The 17919-nt window shown below is 37.8% G+C and overlaps 1 protein-coding gene across 2 annotated transcripts; it reads left to right on the top strand.

Moving 5' to 3' along the window:
• Nucleotides 1-1783: 1783 nt before the first annotated feature.
• nhlh2 (nescient helix loop helix 2) lies at nt 1784-4273 on the top strand. Of its 2 annotated transcripts, none has more exons than XM_016489009.1 (2): nt 1784-2338; nt 3310-4273. In XM_016489009.1, the coding sequence occupies exon 2, from the start codon at nt 3356-3358 to the stop codon at nt 3722-3724; it is 369 nt and encodes a 122-aa protein (XP_016344495.1). In that variant the 5' UTR covers nt 1784-2338; nt 3310-3355; the 3' UTR covers nt 3725-4273. The 2 variants fall into 2 exon arrangements, with proteins under 2 accessions (XP_016344495.1, XP_016344493.1); XM_016489007.1 differs by having other exon boundaries at nt 3305-4273.
• Nucleotides 4274-17919: the final 13646 nt, after the last annotated feature.

Raw genomic sequence — 17919 nt, 5'->3', positions numbered from 1 at the left:
TGCCCAAAACACATATGATCTTCACTTGACTCTTTCCAGTCAAAATATTCCATCCCATTGTCTTTTTCCCGTTTTATGCCCAGTACTTCTCTGCCTCCATGTCCTCCCCTCTATTGTTTTTTTATCTTTCTCTGGGTCTTACTATTTTCATACCCCTCCACTGGCCCTGGATCAGATATTCTGCCTCCATCCATCTCTCCATCCACCCATCCATCTTTCCATCCTTCCAGCAACATCAGCCAGCTGCCCCAACACACACATATAGAGTAGACCTTAATTCAGTCAGTGAGGTCTTTGCCCCCTTCCCAAAGCAATGCCCAGATCTGAACACATGCACCAGGCAAAAAAGGGCAGCAGAGGGGGGATGGGTGACTCTGGAAGCCATATGCCTCTTTCTCACATTTGACTCTGTGTATTTATATGTGTATGTGTGAGGAGGGGAGGGGTGTGTTGCAGGAAATAGCGGACCAGCTGACTTTGTTCACAAACAGAGGACAGAAATAAGAGGTTTTAATGGAATCTAATACATCTCATCAGCCATGATCAATAATAGTTTAAAACATAATCGGTCTGAGGATGATTTGTGGATCCTGAAGAATTCCAATGATTTCATTTTATATTAAAGATTTTTTTTTTTCTCATCAAACTTGGTATTGAACTATACATTCATTTTACTGATCATATTACAAATGTCTTTTCGAATCACATGCACATACTATGTGAATCTATTTGCTATTGATGTGCCTATTAGAGTGAAATACTCTTTACAGGTCTTTTACGAGAAGTTTGGCAATATATTAAACACCCCTGTCCCCTATCTTTTACGAGAAATTTCTTTCTATGAGAAAAGAGAAATATCTTTATGAGAAATATACTTGCCAAATCAGCCTCTTCAAGGCCATATCTCTACCCATGTAATCACACAATCTTGCATCTCACAACAAATCATTACTAACTGGATTTTTTATTTTTTTTTACTGGAAAATACAAGGATTTATCTTTGAAAGATCATGGGTTGATGTATTCTCAGAGAATACTTTCTTATGTACTACACTCTTAAAAAAACTTCCAAATGGGGTTTTTGCAGCGATGCCATAGAAGAATCATTTTTGGTTCCCCAAAAAGAATCTTTCAGGAAAGAGTTAAAAGAGCATTTTTTGTGTGTGTGAAAATCTGAAGAGACTTTTTTCACTATATAGAACCTTTTGGGTCCATGAATGTTAAAGGTTCCTCGTGGAACCATAGATGCCCATTTAAAAAAAAAATGTATGTGTGTGGCCCATCAATGCTTAAATTATTATTGTGACTTCTGGACAGCTTAGATTTTGTTAAAATTATAGACTTACTATCATGTAAGGCATACAAAGTTAACAGCTGGTGCTAAAGTAAAAAAAAAAAATCTTACAAAAAATACGTTTGTAAACAAGTTGATAAAACAACATGGATATGATTTTTTTTCAACCATCGTTTTTAGATTAAAACTTATTTTCATGTATAAAGGAGACTGCAGGCTGCTATGCTTCGCTATACTCCTGTCATCCAAAACGACACCCTAAAAAGGGATTTTCTTCAAATATCATAACACTTAATTCAGCTAAAATGTCCAGATTAAAAGCTGAAAGTTTTACAAACAATTGCACCACTTTAACACAGGCGTACAACCCATGTGTTTCTGCCAAACACTTGAGTCCAGCTCTAGCCTCAGGCGCGCCTTTCAATCTGTTCGAGAAAGAACTCGCTGAGTGGAAGGAGAGAGAACAGAGGGGGTGGGACGGAGGTGTGACTGTCGTGGATAAGTGCATAAAGTGAATGATTTGTAAGAGGGAGCGAGAGAGCAAGAGAGCGAGAGAGGGAGACTTTAAAGGGAGCCAGCGGAATGTTATCTCTCAAATCATCAGAGGCACGAGGACCAGCACGCGTGGCTGTAGGGATGGCTGGAGCAATGTTGTCCTAATCTACGGGAAACAGAAAGGACAGCCTGAGACGACACTTTCGTATCTAATCGATCTTATCTGAGGACGCATGTCCATTGTTATCCACACACGGGTCAGAGGGCAACACATCTCCGAGCGAGCGTTACCGGTCCTGATATTTATATCCATTCTGTAATTCTGCTTACGGAAATTTCATGATAGCCTATATCAACACAAATCTTCGTTGCCGACTGCGTGGAATTAGTGGCGAGGAAAGTATTACTAAAATATGCTGTTGCTGATGCTTAAATAAATATTCAGAAAGCACAATGGACAGATGAACATGAATCACTGACTGAAAACAGACTTGATAAAAGGGATTTGAGGGAATAAATTGATTCTCATCCAATTCATCATCAACAGAGGTGAGTTTCAAATCAATTTCATAAAATGTTGATTATACTTTTCACTTCATGTTGTAAATGAATTATTAGCTATAGCAACAGTCTATAAAAAAGCAGCTCTGCAAAACATGTTTGTACAATGATACTAAAAACTGTCACCTTATTATGATAACAGCATCTTAGTTTTCATCCGTTTAACCTTTCACAATAATTTCCACGTTGTTTTTAGGATTACAATTCAATCTTCTATAATTAAAATGGTTAAACAAGTGCAAAGAACTAATCACTGCAGGTTGTCACCTTGGCACCGCTTTGATTTTTTATAATTTTTTTCAAATTTAAAACAGAAATTAAACGTACATTTTCAGTTGTAATAGGCAGACATTTTTACAATGTTCAGTTGCATCGCTCAAATAAAAGTATCCTGAACAGTATAATATACAAAAATAACTACAAAATACACATTAAACACATCAACCATCTTATACATTTTTTTTTCTTTTAAATGTTCCTTGTGATTGAATCCATGACTTGAGATTTACGCACCCTTGTGTCATCTGGAGCTGTAGGCTTTGCATTTGCGACAGATGGTCAGCTATGACTTTGGTTTTGTGACAATAATTGATTTCCATTAACTTTTGCATGGAACCGGTGAATATTTATAATCATCTACTGATGGTAATGTGTGCTGAGTGAGCTAAATTGCAAAATGCACACTGCCAACCATTCACCAACATTTAGTAGCTACTGAACCGTTTTTAAAGTAACAGAAACCAATAGCCTAGAGTGTTACTTTTAAAACAGAGGTAAAATACAATCATTTATTCTAGACATTCTATCCATTTCATGAGATACAACCGTTGGATTTGTTAGTTAATTATTCTTTGTTGTTTATTTCAGTTACTGCACTTAATGTATTATAATATGTAGGCCTACAGATTAATATTTATATTAATAAAAACAAATAATTTGTGTCTAATTCACCAGGGCAGTTAACAGTCAGTGCACCACTGAAGCCTTGATCAAACGGATCTGAAAATGATGCTGAGTCCCGATCAGACGGATCCTGACCTCACCTGGACACAATCGGACATGGAATGTCTGAACGTCATGAAGGTGCAGTGTGTGGCCCACGAGCCCTTAGAGGCCGAGGATGGCAAGACTCGCGCGCTCGTGCCAGCCTCGCTCACCAGAGAGGAAAAGAGACGGAGGAGGCGCGCGACTGCCAAATACCGTTCTGCGCATGCCACGCGCGAGCGCATCAGAGTGGAAGCGTTCAACGTAGCGTTCGCTGAGCTGAGAAAGCTGCTACCAACACTTCCACCCGACAAAAAGCTGTCCAAGATCGAAATACTTCGCCTAGCTATCTGTTACATGTCTTATCTTAACCACGTTTTGGACGTTTAAACGAACATTTACCAGTACCTTAAAACAAAACCCTACAAGTGTGCATAAAGAATACTTTTATAGACATTGAGAAGTGGCATATTCCAGCTTTCACACAAATAGCCTATTAAAAAAAGAGAGGTAACCCCAAAAAAATGGGTAACACTTTATAATTACTTTCAAAAATAGGCTATGTTTTGTTGTCTGTCCCCACTAATTACGAAAAAGGAAATCGGTACAAAGGGATGGAATTCTTTTAGTTACTATAAAACATTAGCTACCGAAATTTTTACGTATCGCAATAAGTGAAGCTTGTTGTTTTTGATAGCTACCTACTGTAGTGTTGGATAGCTTTTCAAAGATTAGCTATCCTGTTCAACATCCCACATCATGAGCACTAGTAAGTTGTTGTGGAGAGATTTGACTTGGGTTGGATCTTAATAGGCTACATCACATAACGAAACAAGTATTTATCTTTCGCAACCTTGTTATAAATCAAGCTGATTTTACAGGCTACCAACCGTGTGGAGAAATGTATAGGCTACTTCTATGTGCTGGAACAAATCGTAACCTTGTTAGCTGTTAATTTATATTTTCTTGTTTATTTATTTAAATTAAGTTATGTGAGTGTCCTTAAAATAGCATATCTAAAGTGTTTACGTATATATGTAAATATTTAATGTTTTATTATTATTCCTATTTTAGACTGATGTCGCAGAGTTTGGGTTTACTGTTGCTTTTCACTTGCACTTTTCATTGGCAGTTTTCTTAGGAGTAGGAGGGCCTTCGCTGTGTGTGCACTACAGTTATTAATATAATGGTGTTGCTGTTGATGTCCTGTCCTATGATAACGAGAAGCACTTCCCATCGGATAGGATCTATTGCTGTATTTTTTGTTTGTTTGTTTGTTTACAAAGTGCTCATAGATAGCGCTTTGGGTACCTGATGACTTGGGGTGGTTTAAAAGTACAATTACACTAATTTAAATACATCATAATCAATGTCAGATAAATAATTTGGCCATAGACATAAAAAGCGTGTTGCCTGCCTGCAAGTCTACAAGCTACCCATTGACGCTCTCTCTGCTGCGACCAAAAATGATCTCAAAGTAGTTTATTTTTCTTGTAGAAACTATTTAGAGAGATGATTTGTTTACGTGATTCGTGTGAACCTTTTGGAAATTTTATAGTGAACAAATTATCTCACACCTGCCTCATATCCAAAGATCACCCTGTTAATTCAGGGTTTTGTCCGTCATTTTGTAGTGGAATAGCCAGTAGCTACACTGGTTTGTATCGCAGTTTTTCATAACTATTTTAGAATAAATAGTAAAAATATTAATTCAGCGCTGCTTCGTCTGTTGTAGGTTTTGTATAAAACAAAATGAAATTAAAGATATTGTGCCAATACGATGTTCTCTGTTTATATTTCACGCACGTCATTTCAGACAACTGAACTGAACTAATGAACTATAGGCTCACATTATGAAATTCACTGTCGTAAAACAATATTTACCTATTAAAAAGCCATGAAAAAAAGACCTTTTCATGCTGTCACACAACACATGCACAGTCCGCTCTGCTCACGGCCCAAAGGCGACTTTCTCCCCAGAGAGGAGACAGGTGCTTGTCCAGACGGGCCAAGGCAACCAAATTACGACCCGTCTGCTGCGTCCCGTGGGAAAGAGCAAGAGAGCATGTGCACGTGTGTACGTGTCCAAGTCCTGGTTATATTTCACATAAAAGATTTTACTCAGCTGATGATGTTGCAACTTTAAGGGTTATTGTCGATCTCAACTTTGATTGTTTCACTCAGTAAAGAAATTGTTCGTTTGTGGAAATTTGTTTAGATGATAACAAATATTTCAAGTTTCAGAATGATACGTGTAGGTCTAACATAACACATCCAGAAGTTACATTATGTTCCTCACCCAGGCAAACGGGCTGATCAGTTTGTGTGTTCTATGCTGGACGTGATCAAGGCTCGTTAGTGGATTATGTAATGATTGACCCTCAGCCCCGCTGTAATGCCATATGTCTGGGTGTAGCCTATGTCACGGAGAAGGGTCGAATACATTAGCCTTAAACTCAGGTAGCCAGATTAGATGGTGACCCTTCATGCAAAGAGCCAATCTGTCTTCTCTACAAGTGTCTTAGATAATAAAACAAAAAGAGAAAAAATCCTGATAAAAAATAAAATCCTGTTTGATAAAATCCTATTTTATCAAACACGTATGAAGATATACAATATTTTCTCCATCTGTAGCTACTCAGAGTCGTAAAAATCTATCTATCTATGTATCTATCTATGTCCCGGGCCAATCTGTCAATTTGGTTAAATTACTTGTGGCCAGATGGAAACGGACGGATGAGAGACAGATGACATTAAGGGTGTTTATAAAGAAAAGACTAGAAAAAGACTGCTTAGAAGGGAAAACGAGAGTCAGTCTGTTCTCATTAACTTGCGCATAGAATGTGTCACACTCAGAACAATGCGACCCCGGCTGCGCGCGCACTCCCGGACCATCTGTGCACGCGTCAGACATACAATGATCAGATTTGCATCACACAATGACACACTGACAGAGTCAGCGCATGAATTTGTTGATGCATGCATTGAAGATTACAGATTTGTAAACTTCCTTCAGATATTTGCACAGGATCAAACACACAGACTAGGCTGCAGGGTTTTGTAAGAGCTTTAGAAGAAAAAATAAATAAATTTTCAAACACAATAAAGTTGCGGTTGCGCTATAGGCCAACTGTGATGATAAAAGGTAGGCTATTTGGTAAATGTACGAACGCTATTGCATTTAAGAACACAATATAAAGTGCTTTTTATTATTTTATTTTAGTATTCACGGAGTGGATTCACACAGTTGTATTTTTTCACAACTGACACAATATATTTTTATAAAATGCATTAAATGACATTATCATTGAGATCCATCAGAAATTTTGGGTGTCACTTAGAACAGAAGTATTTATAGAAATAATAATGGCAACAATAAAATAATTTAAAAATCACACTTTTAGTGTTGGGTGCACATTAAACAAATCAATAGGCTAACAGGCCTATGTCATGTCCCCTGACTCTCTTTTTATATTCATACGTCTCCAAATAACTTTAGGCAAGTACAAGCAATCATAGACAAATATCATTCTATTCAGTCGTGGTCCTGGGCACCTACAGCACTGCGTTTTAATTGTCTAACACACCTGATTCAGATCATCAGCTCATTAGCAGAGAGCTCCAGGAACTGAACTGAACGGATCAGATAATAGGCTACTAGAGATATACAAAATGTGCAGTAATGTAGTTAGTGGTTCAATCCACAGGATTAAAAAAAAAAAAAAAACACTGACAAATGCCACCCATTCGAAGCATAAACTTTATGTGAGGTGCTCAATAGTGCCACTTAGTGGACAGACCCAGTGTCACTTCCTTTATCTCTGTTAGGTCTGTAAAATAATAACGATAACAAATAAAGATACATCAATATTATTATTATTATTATTATTAAGCTAGTTAATCAGAATATGATTTTTTTTTAAATATATTATTAAAATAATAATTATGAAACATATATCAGGGTAGACGTGGGCGAAACTCACAGAGAAATATGAACTCTATTTGTCATCAAACAACTACAGTGCTTTTGTTTCAAATTGTTTATAGAAGTCCAAGTCTAGCTTCCAACAGTGAAATAATGTATAAAAAACTTTGCTGCCCCCTATTGGTCAATAATGAGAAGTAATAGGCTAGGTTTTCTTCTTCTATTCTATCTTCTTTCTATCTTCTTCTTGTAAAGAGTACACTTTCTCTTCAATGTAGAGTACAAAGTTAAGAAAAGCAAAACGTATAAAGAAGTAATTAAGATAGTACACTACATCTGGGTCATTAATTAAATAAGCAAAAGTGTCCCTTTTGAAAAGGTACTGTCCCAGTGACAGCTTTTGTACCTTTTTTCTGAGAGTGTAAAAAAGAATGTCAAACAGATGCATTTTCTAAGACGTTTTACATGAACAACACAAAATATTGCAAGGACTGATTTAAAAGGCTGTATCTTTCTGACCGGGAACTAGAAAGCTCGACATTAAGGTGTATCAATCAAAATACAATTGTGGAAACTCCTAAAAAGAGAGAATTAATTGTTTATATATCACTCTAAAGGTTCTCAGTATTAAAAGTCAACCTGTCAGTCCTCACATATATTAGTAGTCATTTAGCAGACACAGTTATCAAAGCTAACACTATTACACAGACACAGGCCTTTAGGCAATGCACAATACTAAAGTAGGTTAATATGTGTATTTGAAGACATATTCTTATATTAATGTACAGCCTATATTTTATAATTTTCTGATTATTATTTGAGATTCTGGACCATCAGTCCAAACAACATTATTTTGGTGACCATTGTGAGTGAACACTGAAGAAAAGCTTTAAGTGGCATAAGCAGTCGAGAGAATATGTGGGGGATGGAGCTATTTAATGGCAGCAAGCTCTCTCTGCATCTCTCTCGCTTCATCAGTTTTATGGAGTATGATAGCTGGATGCAATCAGGAAGCCAGTAAAAACTGCAGACAGGGAGATGTAAAGAAAACAGAGAGAAAAAGAGACAGACAAAAGATGTGGACATAAGATTTGACCTGATTAATACATAACCGATCGTGTGCTATTGCTGTGTGTTGATTTGAATATAGGCCGCAAACCAACAATTGTGACTTTGCCATTGCTTTTAGTTTTAAAGGGGTCCTATTATGCTTTTTTATTATGTTTGGACATAAAAAAGACCTACAAAGTTACAAATCTCAAAGTCCACTCCAAAGGGAGATATTTCGTTTTTAAAGGGGTCATATGATGTTGCTAAAAAGAACATTAGTTTGTGTATTTTGTGTAATGAAATGTGTTTATGCGGTTTAAGGTTAAAAAAACACATTATTTTCCACATACTGTACATTATTGTTTCTCCTCTATGCCCCACCTTTCTGAAATGCGTCGATTTTTACAAAGCTCATCGGTCCGAAAAGCGAGGTGTGCTCTGATTGGCCAGCTATCCAGTGCGTTGTGATTGGCTGAATACCTCAAGCGTGTGATGGAAATGTTACGCCCCAACCATACTGCGATGCCCTGTCCGGCCAGAGCGACGAGACAAAAACATTAAAACCCATTATAAACGAGGCATTTGTTGCATCCAGTGGGGACATAATTATGCATTTGTGTCAAATGTCTGCATTTGTGATCGGAGAAATTACAAACAACAAGTGCTACTCTACACTGCTCAAAACTCGCGTTTGAATCATCAGTGGCAAATTCTTTATATATAAAAACGTACTTACAGTCTGTGAGTCAGTGCTGCACACTTGAGAGAAATAGGCCTTTTGTGTACATAGAAAAAGTCTTAGATCTTTGAGTTCAGCTCATGAAAAATGGGGGCAAAAACAAAAGTGTTGCGTTTATAATTTTGTTCAGTGTAAATATGTATGTTACAATTATCAAAACGTTTTTTATAATAAATTGCTGACAGTACAATACTGGACAATGATGTAATCTGCAGAATTTATACTTCAGTTATGAGACTACAGTGTTTGACCATAGACTGTAAAAAAAGATGTGCGATGTGTCTCCACTTCCTTCCACTATAGAAAAGTGAAGCCAAAGCATCTCAGTCTGGCCGCTGCCATCTTGAGTAAATGACGTCATTTGGAGCCAGAGTCTGCACAGTAGAGATTTGTTTGGAGCCAGAGTCTGTGCAGTAGTGTCGTGAGGTGGATCCGTGGTATCAAACTCCTGCCCAAACTCCCGCAGACCCAATCAACCATAATGACACGCCCCGTTTTTATAGCATCAAAAAACTAGCTAAAATCAAACTTATCACAAAAAACGAACAATTTAACATATATCAGCGTGATAACAACTACTTTAAATGACACTACTTTAAATGACTTTCCGAAATCTTTCGGAAAATTGTATTGGAAGTGTAATACACTTTTTTTATTTTGACTCAAGTCCCATTCGTTTACATGGAGGGCGGGGTTTATGACCTGTACTGCAGTCAGCCACCAGGGGGTGATCAAAGAGCCCGCAACTTCACTTTTCAGGACGTGTGAGGCACACCCGTGTTTGACATACATTGAGTGCGGGTGTTTTTATATCACTGTATTTCTGAAGGAAACTGACTGTATTCAGAATATTGAATGTCATTTTCCTTTCATCTTGCATGTAATGTCTGATAAAGCAGCGTTTAAAGGCTACGTTCACACTGTCAGATTTTGGGATTGACAACCGCTTTTTCTTTACAGGTGTAAGTCTCGAAATGTCCCGTTAACACGGCAGCTTACAGTTGTGTTTAGAATACTGTCCTGAAGGAAACTGACTGTCTTCAGAAAATTGAATGTCATTTTCCTTTCATCTTGCATGTAATGTCTGATAAAGCAGCGTTTAAAGGCTACGTTCACACTGTCAGTTTTTGGGATTGACAACCGCTTTTTCTTTACAGGTGTAAGTCTCGAAATGTCCCGTTCACACGGCAGCTTACAGTTGTGTTTAGAATACTGTCTGTATGAACCATAGACTGTATAAAAACATTGACGTAGTGTCCGTGACGTCACCCGTAGGTTTCTGAAGAGCGTTTTTAAAGAACGATGTCACACAGACAGGCCCCTCCCACGATAGTTTGATTGACAGTAGCGTTTCAGCACAGACTGGACTGGTGTCTTACCCATAGACTGTATAAAAACATTGACGTAGTGTCCGTGACGTCACCCGTAGGTTTCTGAAGAGCGTTTTTAAAGAACGCGTCACCATCTTGGCAACGCGTCACCGCGCGTCACTCCCGGATAATCGAAAATGGGCAAAGAGGCAGGAGCTGGTTGCTGAAACCACGCCCACCTAGCTCGACGGTGGTGACAGCAGCAGCAATCCACCTGTCACTCAAGTGACCACGCCCTTAATTATGCAGAACTTTAAGGCTTAATATAATTTAAACGGATGAGTTATAAAAAAATTCACCTCCCTCACAGTTGTCATGAAGGGCAAAATTAGCTATATGAACCAAAACCACTTTTTGTACCAGGCTGTAAACATTTTTTTCTGCTGTAAAGTTGGGCATTTTAACATGGAGAGTCTATGGGACTGACTCCCTTTTGGAGCCAGCCTCTAGCGGCCAGTCGATGAATTGCAGTTTTAGTCACGTCCGTGTTGGTTTCATGAGAGAGACCGAAAGGTTGCCGCTTGGTATGAACGTGCAACGGGAGTCAAGCCCATATTCCTTACCAGTAACCATAACAACAGTGACCAAAGTAATATCAAAGATGGCGACGTCCATAAAACTGAAAGTCTTATCACTTTCTGACACGACAAGGGTCCAATCGAACTGCGAGTTCTTTCGTCAAATCTTCATTAACCAACAGCAGCTTTTAAATTTGGGTGGAGAGCAGACCATTTGAATCGCCCGCAGAACACAAAACTGACGGGAGCGGCTCCGGTGGAAAACTGACGGGATCTAAAACGTTCAGATGACACGCAGCTCATTTCTCCATCACTGTAAGTTACCGAAAACACCCGTAACACACGTTAGACACGCGTTTGTGCGGCAAAGCGGCTCTCTCTCGGACTGTAAGACGTGACAGACAACTAGTTGTCCAGTCCGGTTCCGTTCACACAACGCGTGTGTCCCAAGAATGCGGTTGTGAGTCCTGAAAATTTACGGGTGTGAGTTCGGTTACAGAATGCGGTTGTCATGCCCGTAAATAACTGAACTGTGTGTGAATGTAACCGTATTAAGGACTCAAAAACAAGACTGAAAACTGTATTCTGCTGGTGAACGTGGCCTTTGTGAGCGGAGTGCTGCTTTGTGTACAGCGGTTACCAGGGAAACCTCGATCTCTACCACTCCAACAGCGCCCTGATGGCAGAGAATGAATTTGCATATATATGCCACCACAAATAAGAACAATATACATAATACATATGCACTTATCTGTACATAGTAAATGCAGTTATTTTTAAGCGGTTGTTGACATCCTATCTAAACTGTGATTTAGCCACAAAAAAAAAAAGCAATAACGTTTCCACTCTAATATGTCTTGCAATATCCATGTGTGCAAAGGTTCTGCGCGATCCTCTTGTTCAATATTCTCGGGGTCTGAATCCAGCTCAAATTGATATGGCAATATTGACTCCATCCTTAACTATACCGGAGCAGACGGAACTTGCTGCTTTGGCAAGGGGCGTGGCAGTACTGAAACAAAAGCTGTTCGCCAGTCACAACGTACTGGGACTGCTAATCATTCACATCACATTTCGTTTTTCGGAAAGCGGGCCTTCATCAAACCCGGAACTAATCGAGCAGTCTGTGCCAGGCTCGGGAGAAAGGTATTGCTGCTTTGGCAAGGGGCGTGGCAGTACTGAAACAAAAGCTGTTCGCCAGTCACAACGTACTGGGACTGCTAATCATATACTGAAATCAGGAAAAATCCCCTCTAATGCATAAATTAGTTAGCAACTAGTGATTCAGATTCGAATAGCTTTATTTGCATTGTGAAAGTTTTTTTATATTGCCAAAGTGTTAATAACACGTACAAATTTACAACATTCACTCACACACGCACACACACACACACGCACACACACACACACACACACACGTCTAATTAGAGGCGATAACTCCCCCTAGCGCAGTTCATTGTAATGAGTCTCAGTCGGTCCCGCACCTCCTCTGCCAAAGTGCATCTCCTGTGTGCTCCGCCTGTAAAGGATACTACCATTACTGCCGTCAGATTGGTCGCAATGCCTGATAGTGGGTAAATTTGGTTACAGTATTGATCATCAGATCATTTTATCGGGGATGTTGGCGTAGCCGCTGGGTAAGTTTCTTCTGTACCTATTGTATATTCTTTTGTGCTCACTGCATTGATCTAAATACAAGTGAACACCTTTTGCATCGAAAGACCCTGGGATGCATGTTGTTAAAGTTCTCACGCCCAGCTGCTGTCTGTAAAATGACAGATTAAAGTCATAGTAGCTCATAGAGTATTGATTAGTTCTTATGACAGGGTTAAAACGAAAATCATGATGCTTCCTGACGAGACGTCAAAGATTAAGCCGTAATTTATAATGCAATAATACTGTAATACAAATAACACAACGTTTTGATACATTTTCTGTAATATTTCCTTTAATAATAAAAAACATATTTTGTTAATGTGCAATGGGATGACTCCTTATGCTCATTAATCTCGTGTCTTGTGACATCGAGTCGCCTTCAGAAATGCTGCTGGGTGGATCACGCGCGCACCACGTAGAGTGCATGTTTATTTATTTGCTGATGTGTTTATCGGATGTATTTAAATCTTTAAAGCACATGGTTGGCATTCCATTGACTTGGGTGGTGTATCCATGCCTAGATGTCCGATTCGCAATAGAATCATTCTATTGAGCCGGTTCGTTTTAATGATTCAGTTCTCGAAGCAGCAGACCAAAGGAATTCACTGACATAGAACATTTAATAAAGAATGAACTAAATATAGCTTTACAACTGGGTAAAGTAATATAATAATATATGTTATCATCAATGAAGTGACCATTGGAAAACATTTATTAGTCCATATTCATATTATTTTATTATACATTTTAACATATTTTAAATGTTTTAAATTTTAAAGAGTGTATTATTAGAATGTATATATAATATACATATATAATATAATTGAATGTATTATTATAAAATATAATATCAACAGATAAGTGACACCTTTCTCCTCTATTTTATTTTATTCTTATTTTATTTTATTTTGTATACGATCACACTTTTTTACAGTTTCTTATTATTTTAATGTTTATAATATTTTATTTTCTAATATTTATTTATTCATTTATTTATTTAGAATATTTATTTTCACATAAAACTACCATTAAAGTTTGGCTACAACAAAATTACTGGCTAACAAAAACAGCCTTATGTATATAATTTGTTGGGAAACATAATAATATAAACACTCGTAAACATCGCGCTAGGGCTTCCGAAGCACTATGAGCTATGAAACTAATTGGTGAATCGCCTTGACTATTGAGATAAGAGATCCGAACGAACCGATTCTTTAGAATGAACCGGTCTTCCCAACGCTATCATTTACGCCCATGAGCTACACGCGATTTAAGACCTCGTCCTCTTGCGGTTCCCGTTTCTTTCCTCACAGACTGCTCCTTGGCTGAGGGGTTGCTCTCGCATTATTGCAAAAAGAAACGGATATGTTCAATGTCAAAGCGAATCTTTTTTTTTGTTTTGAATACGTGGTCCGCATGGAAACAACGAACGGCTTGCAGGAATGACAGATCATTGTGCGTTTTCACATTGCGTTGGATTTGATGCAGTAAGAGGGTAAATGGATGCTTATGTTTAATTTTAATCCTCACTGACTAATTGTCTTTCTTTTGTTTATATATAATCATTCATGACAAAAAAAAGGGGTGGGGTTACCATAATCTTGATTATCTTTAAAAAGGCTATTTGGGGGTCAGCAGTCAGGATTATTCTTTCTCCTCTTTTCCATACACTTATGCATGCTCTTATCCTAATGATGATTTCTGGCTGACTTCACATTCTTGACTTCAACACTTTCTTCTCAGACTCTTCTGTAGCCTAATAGTAAATGCAAGTATGTATTAAGGTCAGTGTATAGTCACATAGAGCATCTCTTCAAAATTAAGGTGGGGTGAATTAATTTTATTGGACATACACTTACAATTTCTTAACATACCTGTGCCCTAACTTGCTGTGAATTGTTAAGGACCACATTTTACAATAATATGATCCTTCTGTTGGCTTGTACAACATGAATGAGATTGTGTCCATCACACTGTTCACATGGACTTTCTTGTGCTTCTTGGTCCATAGGAAACTACTGCCAGCTAATGTAGGCCATATTATGCTGTTGGACTCTCTGTAAGATGCCATGCTTTTCAGGGAAGACTGAATTGTGAAAACTAAAAAAAAACAAAACTTAAAATTGTGTTAGTAACACATTAGCAAACAGGTATTTTACCAGAGCATGTGCACCTCAGCTATGTGTTGTATGCTGTGTGGTTTTGACTGATAAACAGTGGAAGCGTGTGTTTCTCCTCACTAGAAATAAATAATGAGACAGTCTTTCTTGTAAAGCAGACATTTTATGTCTTTTGCACATCAGAAAACAACCGACTTGCAAATGCTGGCTTTGAATCTGTCAGTACAACTCTTGCATTTTATATCTGACAGCACATGAATTATGCATTGGCCTATCTAAAAATTGTACTCTCTCATGCGCTAAAATAACACTAAACTTTATCTCAAGAACACCGCGAAGGAACAAGGCTCCCACATTGTTATTTGGGTACCTGTAATGTATTTATAAACAGTCTTTCTATTGCTACACACACATTCAACACACTCTATGCATGTCTTGAAAATGGGATCATTTCTTATGTTTAATGTTTAATACTTCAGTGTTTTATTTTTGCTTACATTTTTACAACCCCATATCATTGTTTAAAAAAAAACATTCCAAGGAAGAACACAAAAAGGCACGGAGCCTGAAAACACTGGAAGTGGTGAGACATTCAGAAACTATAACACACACTTTTTGTTTTAATTTCATAGTATCTCATACTGTCTATCACAACATATGTTGACCTTTCAACACTTAGGATCTTAGTATAGTAACACTAGTATCCCTTGACTTAGGCTTCCTCAAGCAGCACCCAGGGAAGGGAGTGTTAACAAGTTTAATTATTACAGTTAAACTGCTGGGAGGCCTTGCTGTAAAATGTGTCAGTAGAGTTCATGTGCTGGCCCTGGCTGCAATCACTATGCTAACCACATAAGCTTGTGGTGTTTTTATTGTGAGATGAAGAGATGTAGAGCGATGGGAAAAATAATGGGCGTCAGTGGCCTTTCAGGCAGTTATATGAACAATTTTATGTTATAAACTGTTTATCACTCTGAATGGCCGTTACAAGCTTCAGACTGTTATGTTGGCAGCAATCTGGATAATACACAAAATATGTGTATTTGCATGTGCTTTTCAAGATCTAGAAGTGATAAGTGCAGTGTTTCTATAGACAAAATAATATTGCATTGCATGTCAAGACTGACAATATAATCATCCAAATACCTGAAATACTTCAAGAGTGCCGTGTAGCTGAGGTTGCAAGCATGAGAGCTGCATGTTTCTCAAGCGCATGAATGAAACGCTTAAGTAATGAAAGCCCGTCTAGTAAATAAGGACTACACTATGATTTTTTTTTTGTTTTTTTTTTGACAGCAGCGTTTGTGATGTTTTTGACTACTATTCCTGTTTGTGGGTGTGTGTATGGTGTTTTTTCCACATCTGCTCCTTAGAGATGGACTTCACTCCACTGCACAGCTGTAGATAGAGAGAGAGTTCAGGATAGTGTTCTGTATGGGGCTGGATTGTCCTGGCTAAATATAGAGCTACCAATGTTTCTGATACAATTATTTAATTTCCATCAGGCCTCAACGCCCAGATTAAAGAGAGCGAGGCTCTGTAATGCAATTTTTCTGTTGCGCTACTATAACTCACTGTCATTCTCTCTTTCTCTGTCCATTTTGGAATAATACACACACACACAAACAAACATGCTGTTTACATATTCGTGATTCGAAAAACTTCTTTGGAAATGCTGTAGTAGTCTTGGAGAAGAGCCAGGGTGTATTGAAGACATGGCAAGGAAAGTTGATAATTGTGTAATATTTATTGATTTATCTTGGAGGTTTTGCATTATTACTTGACATAAATAAAAATAATATCAGGAAATTATTAAGAAAAGCAAGAAATGGCATTAGGATATATTGCAGGCTAGAATCAAACCTGTGTCACCCATATATGAGCACTATGTCTTCAGTTATTTAGAATATTATTTGAACAGTGCAATACTAAATTTAAGATTATCTTAGCAATAACATTAGTACATATTCATATATAAATAATAAATGTATATAAAAGGCAGAACAGTATATGTATACAATTATCCATAATATTTGTAACATTTTACGTGACTTAAAAATGACATGAAGACATCATTTTATACACATTTTTACATTATACCTATTTTACAATTGTATTATATATAGAGAGAAATTATATAATAATGAAAATGTAAAAAAATATATATTTGTATATGTTTTTAAACAATTTTACTATTACATGTAAAGTATATTAGTTAAATATAATGAATAAAATCTCTGCGTTTATATACACACACACACACACATATTTACTGTTATTAAAGGGGTGATATGATGCGATTTAAATTTTTCCTTTCTCTTTGGAGTGTTACAAGCTCTTGGTGCATAAAGAAGATCTGTAAAGTTGCAAAGACTAAAGTCTCAAATCCAAAGATATATTATTTATAAAAGTTAAGAGTCAACCACGCCTACCTAAAATGGCTCGTTCTAACACGCCCCCACATGTCTACGTCACGATGTGGGAAGATTTGCATAACACCGCCCAAATGTTCACACAAAGAAAGAAGGCGTAACTTTTATTCTCTCTGTAGTATTGTTCGTTGTGAAAGCGAAACTACTTTGTTTGGCCTTCCAAAAGAGGACGATATCCGCTTCGTCATGCCTAGAGCTGATCCGTGCTGGTCGCTGAGGAAATACATCAACTTCACGCTGTGGATCGCTGGATCGGCTTTCACTGTGGACAAAGCGGAGTCCAGCTCGGGGTCGTCACATGTGGTTACCGCAAGCCCACCCGTCGCTGCTCACTTAAGCCGGCCTCCGCTCACTCTAGCCGCCGTGTGTGACACTGTGTTTCGTTGTGAAAGCGAAACTACTTTGTTTGGCCTTCCAAAAGAGGACACGACTAGAAATCAGTGGTTAAGTTGTATTTACAACACTGTTCCAGAACAGTTCAACCCAAATATTCCGATGTGTCCAGCGCATTTTATGGAGGACTGTTTCCTGATCCTGGTAGAGTAGACTACAATGCCGGCTGTTCTGACTCACAGACTGTAAGTAAGTTTTTTATATTTAAAGAATTTGCCACTGACGATTCAAACGCTAGTTTTGAGCAGTGTAGAGAAGCGTTTGTAGTTTGTCATTTCTCTGATCACAAATGCAGACAGAGTTTTATGTTTACGCGGCGCGATGCAATGCAACGCAACGCGTAAAAAGACAGTATAAGTCATTATAATAAGTAATTATGTCC

The sequence above is a fragment of the Sinocyclocheilus anshuiensis genome, unplaced genomic scaffold (assembly GCF_001515605.1).
Source record: "Sinocyclocheilus anshuiensis isolate Anshui unplaced genomic scaffold, SAMN03320099.WGS_v1.1 scaffold1709, whole genome shotgun sequence".
Lineage (NCBI taxonomy): Eukaryota > Metazoa > Chordata > Actinopteri > Cypriniformes > Cyprinidae > Sinocyclocheilus > Sinocyclocheilus anshuiensis.
The sequence above is the reverse complement of the archived record's forward strand: the minus strand, read 5'-3'. Positions and strand labels throughout refer to the sequence as shown.

Coding starts and splice junctions, on each gene's coding strand:
- nhlh2 (XM_016489009.1), top strand. CDS start 3,356: ATGATGCTGAGTCCCGATCAGACGGATCCTGACCTCACCTGGACACAA.